Source organism: Centropristis striata, chromosome 1, assembly GCF_030273125.1.
Source record: "Centropristis striata isolate RG_2023a ecotype Rhode Island chromosome 1, C.striata_1.0, whole genome shotgun sequence".
Lineage (NCBI taxonomy): Eukaryota > Metazoa > Chordata > Actinopteri > Perciformes > Serranidae > Centropristis > Centropristis striata.
In genome coordinates, this window is record NC_081517.1 from 19,730,574 (window position 1) to 19,738,498 (window position 7,925).

Consider the following 7,925-nt stretch of genomic DNA (forward strand, 5'->3'; position numbering starts at 1 on the left):
CAACAACAATATGCTGGAGTTTCTGCCACCCACACATCCAGGAGTTAGCCTGGACATGTCTTTGTGTGAGGCTCTTTATATACAGTCTATGGTGAGACTGCAAATCAGAAGTTGGGACGCTGGGTAATAAAAACAGAATGCATCAAATTCAGAATTCAGAGTGTATTTTTTGTGTATAATTTTTATTAGTAGTATTTTTTTATTTAATTGTATAATAATACTAAAAATAATACTTTTTAACAGAATGAGCTTGCAGACAAATTGTGACTGAAAAATATTCCTTAATTATTTCTCTGACAAAAAACATATCGCATTCTCTTTTATTTCCCTTTTCACAGCATACCGGCTTATTTTTATAAATTGGGGTCATACATTCAGTTAAAAAAAAATGTTTCATTGGTTTGTTTTTTTTCCTGTTTTGTTCATTTGTATCAGAAAATATAGGATGAAGAAGAAATAAATTAATTTACAAATATCAGGAGATATAAAAGAATAATATTCTAAAATTTACATTAAAAATTATATATTATAAAATTAAAATGATATAACTTACATATTACTCAATGTTGTTTTCAAAATGTTGCACGTAAAGACAAGCCATATAATAATTTCGGTCAGAAAATTGCAGTGCCACCGATGACAAATCTAATAAAACATGATTATAATGAATGTTCCTTCTGTCAATAATTAATATGACACTGCTGCTTGCCATTGGCTCAACTCTCACACACTTTCCTCTCACGCAACAGGTCCGTCCTGTAGGAGATAAAAGCCATTGGGTGTGTTGTGGGGTTTTAGTGTAACTTGTGCTACCACTGAAAGAAGAAAGAAAACACGCAAAGATGGGCTTCCTTTTTCTCTCCACTGAGACATGGACCCTCCTGCTGGGACTCATCACACTTATCTTAGTGTAAGTGTTTAAGAGTGTTTGCCCACTGAGTTTGTGTGCTTGTATGATAAAAATATTTCTCCTTTAACTACATTTTGTGTTTTGTTTAACAGGTATTCCTGCTGGACATTTGGAACATTTAAGAAATTGGGCGTCCCTGGTCCACAACCAATCCCTTTATTCGGCACAATGCTGGCATATAGAAAGGTTGGTAAACTTTTCAGAAGCAATGGACTGTAGATGTATAGTATACACACTTATCAAGGTCATTATTGGTATAAAGGAACGCCTGGCCGGCAAGGTGAGAACAATATCACGAACATCTACAGAAGTGTGTTTATTACATAATCCACCGACCTTGCTCAGAACAATTATTTAAGAGAATATATTTAATAGAAAATAATTCCTTGTTGATAGATTTCAGTTATGCATAAATGAGGAAGAAACTCAATTGTGTTTTTACATTCTTGACAATTAAAATTCATGTTCTTTTTTCCATCCCATGATCAGTCAGTGTTTAAAAATATTTTTATTTAATTGCTGTTTGACAGAATGGAATCAGCTTTAAGAGTTAATGATTTGCATGTTTAAATTTTTTTTAATGCTACATACATTTTCATTATGTTGAAGTAGACCAAAGATTTAAGAATGATGCTCATTTCATAATCTGTGTATTATTTTTCTTGTGCCTAGGGGTTCACTAATTTTGATGAAGAATGCTTCAAAAAATATGGGAAATGTTGGGGGTAAGCATTCTGTGTTTCTGTATGAGCTGCTTGTCTGTCTAAATAAATAAACAATGTCTACGAGATTTATAAGGTAGACATGTATGCAGCTGCATGAAAATCTCATTTAATTTTCTTTTTATATTCTATTCTCCTCTTTTGTAGCATTTTCGATGGCCGTCAGCCTGTCCTGTGCATCACAGATCCTGCCATGATAAAATCTGTTCTAGTAAAGGAGTGTTACTCTTTCTTCACCAACCGCAGAGTACGTACACTCATCATATAGAAATCACTCATTGTTGTTATTTGAACTCTTCTGCTATCTGCTGATGTTCCCTCACTCTGTTACAGAACTTCCGTCTGAACGGACCACTGTACGATGCCGTGTCCATCGCTGAGGACGACCAATGGAGGAGGATCCGCAGTGTGCTCTCGCCCTCCTTCACCTCAGGAAGACTGAAAGAGGTACAGAACCCTCCCACTCTTTACTGCATAAAGTCTGTGCTGTTACTCGACTCGACTCTTTCTAGAGCAGTGATTCGCAACTTGTTTGTCGTGTGGCCCCTGTGAAGCCGCGTGGGTTCATTAGAGTTGTCTTCACACCATTGTGTTTCTCGTGGTTAGGATTTCTTCAGTGTTCAGGGGTTTTTTAACAGGAGCGACATTATCTATAGAGGTTTCCTCTAAAAAAAAAAAAACAGACTCTGTATTTAAAACCAGTAAAAGCACTGTTGAATGGTCATTTAACAGCGATTATCATCCTATCAGTTCTAGTTGATCCAGTAGGTCGTTATCAGTTCATTCAATGGTTTGCTAGATTAACCTGTGTTGTTGGTGGCCCCCCCTAGTGGCCATAGTAATTATGAACAACTAAGGTGATCACTGTTGTAGAAAATCTTTAAAGAAAAACACTTGACGACCAGGTAGATTCGAATTACAGCCTTGTGTGGGATTTATTGCAAGTATCAAAAACAGATACAGATGTCAAAGGTGACAGACAAATTCAAATGGTAGAACATTGAGAGAGACAACACCCTGTGTTTCTCTTTTTATTTTGCAGGTTCTTGCGTCATTATTTCTGTGTAACTAAAGTTTAATGTCCTGTAATTTCCTGTTATGTTCCACTTTTGATATCAGAGCACACTTGGGAGGTCAGATTCCTATTCTGATGTTATCATATCAATCAGAGCATCCGCTTCAGAAATGCTAGGCTGATTTGTCTAATGAGTTTTTCCTTTCCCATGAAAACTGAAATCCTAACTTGTGCCAGGTCACGCAATCATGCATTAATTTCTTATATATGTATTTTCAACGGATTTACACTACATATCAACATATAATGGTGTTAACCTTCATCAATCTGGACAATTTGATTGCAAATGTATTCCCTATAAATTTAGTTTGAAAATATGGTTTCTATGTGTGTATAGGGTATGTGTGTTTATCAAAACATGTTTGATGCATATTTAAACTGCTATATGTCAGATATTTTAATACATCTTCAAATTAATTCACAACACATGATATCAAAAGTGGAACATAACATGAAATTACAGGACATTAAACTTTAGTAACACAGAAATAATGACGCATGAACCTGCAAAATAAAAAGAGAAACACAGGGTGTTGTTCTGCCATTTGGATTTGTCTGTCACCTTTGACATCTGTATCTGTTTTTGATACTACCGCACAAGGCTGTAATTTGAATCTACCTGGTCGTCAAGTGTTTTTCTTTAAAGATTTTCTACAAGATCACCAAGTGACGTTATGGGGAGTGAAAGCAAAGGAGTGGGCAAGGAAACAGTGTTTAAAGCCCGGAAAGTTGCTAGGGTGGGTGAAGGGGTCAAACAAACCAAAGACTTTCAACTCTGCTGTTTTAAGACGGAAGTCAAAAATGTTATTCGAGGTAACATCACTTAATGTCCATGTCAGATTTGACCAAGGTAACCATGTCACTTGTGGTACTCATGTTGTCTTTGTAACTTCACTTTTGATATTTACATGCATGTATTTTTTTTAACTATCTTTTATAATGCCAAACCTGGAACATTTGGCCCTGATCTGAGAGAAGTGGCTTTGTAGCCTAAACAAAACAAAACTGCAGCCTTCAACTATATAAAACCATTTACTTTTTATCATCACAACATTCTCAACCTAATAGAAGGTGGAGTACTATTTGCCCATAACGGCCATTCAGTTGTTTGATATGAGTTCAAAACAGGTGGAATAATGCAGTTGATATTCAAAATCAAATGCTATGGTCCCAATAAAAATAACTTTTTTTCCCCAGAGGACTAAAGACGCCAAAGTATTCAGCATTTTACAAGAAAAAAGGGAAAATTAAAAACATAATTATGTGTTACTTTCTTAGACTTTTCCTGGAACTCCCAGGTTGGGAACCACTGTTCAAGAGGAAACACAAACAGAAACAGCAGTGTACTGGCTCTATGTATCTCAGTAAGTCGTTTTATTCTTTCTACCTGTCCCCGTCTGTGTCCTCAGATGTTTGACATCATGAAGCACCACTCTGCGAACCTGATCAGCAGCATGAAAAAGAAGTCAGACAAGAATGAGCCCTTGGAGCTGAAAGAGTAAGGATACTTTATACTTCAAACATATTTCATTTATTTAAAATGATTACAGGAAATGCATAAAGTTGTTGTTTCCCATGAAAGGAGAGGGTCATCCCTGGTGTGTTTGTTTGCTCTTCAGGTTCTTTGGACCCTACAGTATGGATGTAGTAACCAGCACGGCCTTCAGTGTCGACATCGACTCACTCAACAACCCCTCAGATCCTTTTGTCACTAACATCAAGAGGATGCTGAAGTTTGACCTTTTAAGCCCTCTCTTCCTCACTGTTGGTACATAATCAGTTTCATGTCTATTTATAATTTTGTAAAAATATCTGTGCTGTAAAAGTTTACTGTCTGTCCTGTGTCCTTGATAACTATGTTTCTTTCTGCCTAATTCCAGCTTTCTTCCCCTTTATGGGTCCTATTTTTGAGAAGTTGGAGTTTTCCTTTTTCCCTAAGTCTGTCACAGACTTTTTTTATGCTGCACTGCAGAAGATTAAGTCTAATCGAGAGCAAACCAAGCAAAAGGTATGTCTGTCTGCAGTGGTGGAAAGTAAAAAAGCAAATATACTCAAGTACTCTACTTAAGTACAATTTTTTATGTAGTTTTACTTTACTTGAGTTTTTCCATTGTGTGCTACTTTCTACATTTTTACATACAAAACCTATAAAGTCAACTACTCGATTAACTGGCACCTCATTGATCATTTTAATCTTTTTTTTCATGCAAAAACATTTTATTGTACTAGCTTCTCATATGTGAAGATTTGCAGCTTTTCCCTGTAATCATTTTGATTTAAGTTTATTTAGAGGTTTGTGATTGATTATTAACCCAATGAATCAAACATCAACAAACAATTATATGTTATTACAGATTAGGCAACCCACCAGCAGTATGCAATGTAATTAAAATTAGCAATAGAAATACCTCTTCCACCACTGACTGTCTGTGCATGTGTGTACCTATATGTATGATACATGTAATCGTATCAGCAGTTTAAAAAAAGTAATCAAAGGTAATCTCCAATCCAATGTCTACTGATAGGGACGAGTGGATTTCCTTCAGCTGATGATTGACTCACAGAAAAACAATGAATCCAGTACAGTGGACCAGGATAAAGGTGACACACATACACAGCCACAGACAGTATCTACACACATGTGAAAGCACAGCTTAAAGCTAAATTATATCTCCTCGCTTTGTTCACAGGCTTAAGTGATCACGAGATCCTTTCTCAAGCAATGATTTTCCTCTTTGCTGGCTACGAAACAAGCAGCAGCTCTCTCTGTTTCTTGGCTTACAATCTCGCAAGAAACCCTGATGTGATGAAGCGGCTGCAGAAGGAGGTCGACTCCACTTTCCCTAACAAGGTGCATTGGGAGTAAAATAAGTCATTTAAAGCTTCTTTCACTTTGTACTGGCCACTTAAGTAGGGGGTGTACTGTGTGAAGCACTTTGTGTTACATTTTATGTGTATGAAAAGTTCTCTACAACTAAAGTTTTATTGATTGGTGTTTGTGTAGGCTCCTGTTGAGTACCAGGCTATGATGCAGATGGAATATCTAGACTGTGTCATCAACGAGTCTCTCAGAATCTACCCCATTGCCGCGCGCCTGGAGCGCGTGGCCAAGGCGTCTGTGGAGATAAACGGCTTTGTGATTCCAAAAGATATGATTGTGATGGTACCCACATGGCCCCTGCACCGGGACCCTGAGCTGTGGCCCGAGCCCGAGGAGTTCAAACCTGAGAGGTAAAGAAAAGACTGAGCATCTGCAGAAAGGACCTGAGCTCTACTGGTCATTTCTGTTATTGATTTATTACTGTGTATGGGTGCCCCCTCAGGTTCAGCAGGGAGAACAAGGAGCGTATTGATCCGTACACGTACATGCCTTTCGGGGCAGGACCAAGGAACTGCATTGGGATGCGATTTGCTCTGGTGATGATGAAGCTAGCAGTGGTGGAGATCCTCCAGAAGTACAGCTTCTCTGTGTGCAAGGAGACTGAGGTGAGACCACAGATGTTCATCTTTACACTGCTTGTTATTGCTTTTTATGGTGAATGAGCAATCCTTTTATATGGTCTATGAGGTGCACTGTCCCTATTTTATTTATTGCTAGTCTGACTGAGATATTGAGGGTTATATAATACCAAAGATAGCCAATCATGAGTGTTGTAAAGCTCTGTACTCTGCTCTGTTCAAAGAGGCAAAATGTCAAATAGCAACGTAACAAGCTGTCTGTTCATTGCATGAGGTTTCTACCCTCTGTAATATCAACTTATTCTTGTGTGTATTTTCCCACCAGATCCCCTTAGAGATGGACGTCCAGGGCCTGCTGATGCCAAAACGACCAATCCAACTGAAGCTGGTGCCACGCACCGAATCCTCAAATTGAAAAAAAGCAAGATAAAGGATCATCTTTTTAACTATGTTGCACTTGAATACAGAATAATGTTGTTTATGAACACCATGTCCTTTTACAACATGGTAATAATACATAGTTATGTGTACACCTCGATTAGTTACTTCTCTGTTTTTGTTCCTATAAAAGTTTTTATTTCATCCTAAACTGAATTGGTAATGGATCATTTGTAATGGCTGTGTTAACAATAAAGGATACTTTGGATTTTTACCCATGCACACTGTCGTTCTTACATGTGATTTGATCACTCTTGTAGCAACATGCAGCTTACAAGGGCTGCAAATGATCAAAATGTGGATGAACAACAGAAGCTTGACTGAAATATTTTGAGTACTTACAAAGAAGTAGGACGGTACAGTATGAGATTTTCATTGTAAGAAACCAGCATGTCACAATGGACAATGTCACCGTATTTCCCTGCTGTGGGACAAATAAAGGATAAGCTTATCTTATCTTATTTTTAATTGCCATTATAATATTACTGATAATATTACAGGTTACAATCAACATTAACAGACAAAAAACAAGATTTTCATTTAGATTGAAACCCTTTACTATACAATTAAAACTTTTTTTAATGGAGGTATGTGTCAAAAATCTCCTGTTTAAAATTAAGAGGTCTAAAATAAAAAATATATATTTTTTAATATCATATATTAGCACATGTATACAGCTAATTACCAACAAGTTAAGCAAAAAATATGAGGGATATTTCTTTCCTAGTAAGTCACCTCTCAGTCTGAGCTGAGGTTTGGTGGACCAAATAACAAAAATTATTTATAATTTATGACACTATAATTTCCACACCCCATCTCCACGTGATATTTTCTGTCTCTTAACCATATGGTTCATCAATACCTCTCTGATAACAAAAAGCTTTACCAAAGGAAGTACTGATGTTTATTGCAGGCGGCAGGTCTTCATTATATTTTGCAGTTGTCATATTTATTCCCACTCAGTGTAAAATATGGGACTGAAATAAAAGGTAAATGGGGTTCATTAAGATATCAGCCAAGCAGTTAATGTTTGGCCAGATAGTTTAGTCACAAAGTGCAATGAGCTGCCCCTTGTGATTATGTCGTAATTAGTTTGAGTATATCTGTCTCTCTGAATGTTTTGTGTCATAACAGTGCCCTCGTGTGGCCTTTTTGTTCATTCATATCTCATGTGCTCTTCTGCTTCTTCACAGATTCAGTATCAGAAATCTTCCAGCCATCTTGTTCTTTCATCTTCATAAACAGAGGGTAGAGCTAAAAGGAAAGAAAAGAAATATATGAGATGGGCAAACCAGCTACATTGCAGACACCACAGTTTCTT

At 37.0% G+C, this 7,925-nt stretch overlaps 1 protein-coding gene across 1 annotated transcript; it reads left to right on the forward strand.

Moving 5' to 3' along the window:
* The first annotated feature begins 766 nt into the window (after positions 1 to 766).
* Positions 767 to 6,818, forward strand: LOC131972217 (cytochrome P450 3A40-like). The gene is made up of 13 exons (XM_059334011.1): positions 767 to 910; positions 1,003 to 1,096; positions 1,583 to 1,635; positions 1,780 to 1,879; positions 1,966 to 2,079; positions 4,117 to 4,205; positions 4,327 to 4,475; positions 4,588 to 4,715; positions 5,233 to 5,308; positions 5,398 to 5,558; positions 5,712 to 5,938; positions 6,031 to 6,193; positions 6,492 to 6,818. Exons 1-13 carry the CDS (start codon positions 843 to 845, stop codon positions 6,579 to 6,581), a joined length of 1,512 nt encoding a protein of 503 aa, XP_059189994.1. The 5' UTR covers positions 767 to 842; the 3' UTR covers positions 6,582 to 6,818.
* The last annotated feature ends 1,107 nt before the right edge of the window (positions 6,819 to 7,925 follow it).

Bases quoted from the DNA above. Each gene is read 5' to 3' on its own strand.
- LOC131972217 (XM_059334011.1), top strand. From the start codon at position 843: ATGGGCTTCCTTTTTCTCTCCACTGAGACATGGACCCTCCTGCTGGGA. The intron at 1,636-1,779 runs GTAAGCATTCTG...CCTCTTTTGTAG, and splicing joins AAATATGGGAAATGTTGGGG to CATTTTCGATGGCCGTCAGC. The intron at 4,206-4,326 runs GTAAGGATACTT...TTTGCTCTTCAG, and splicing joins GAGCCCTTGGAGCTGAAAGA to GTTCTTTGGACCCTACAGTA.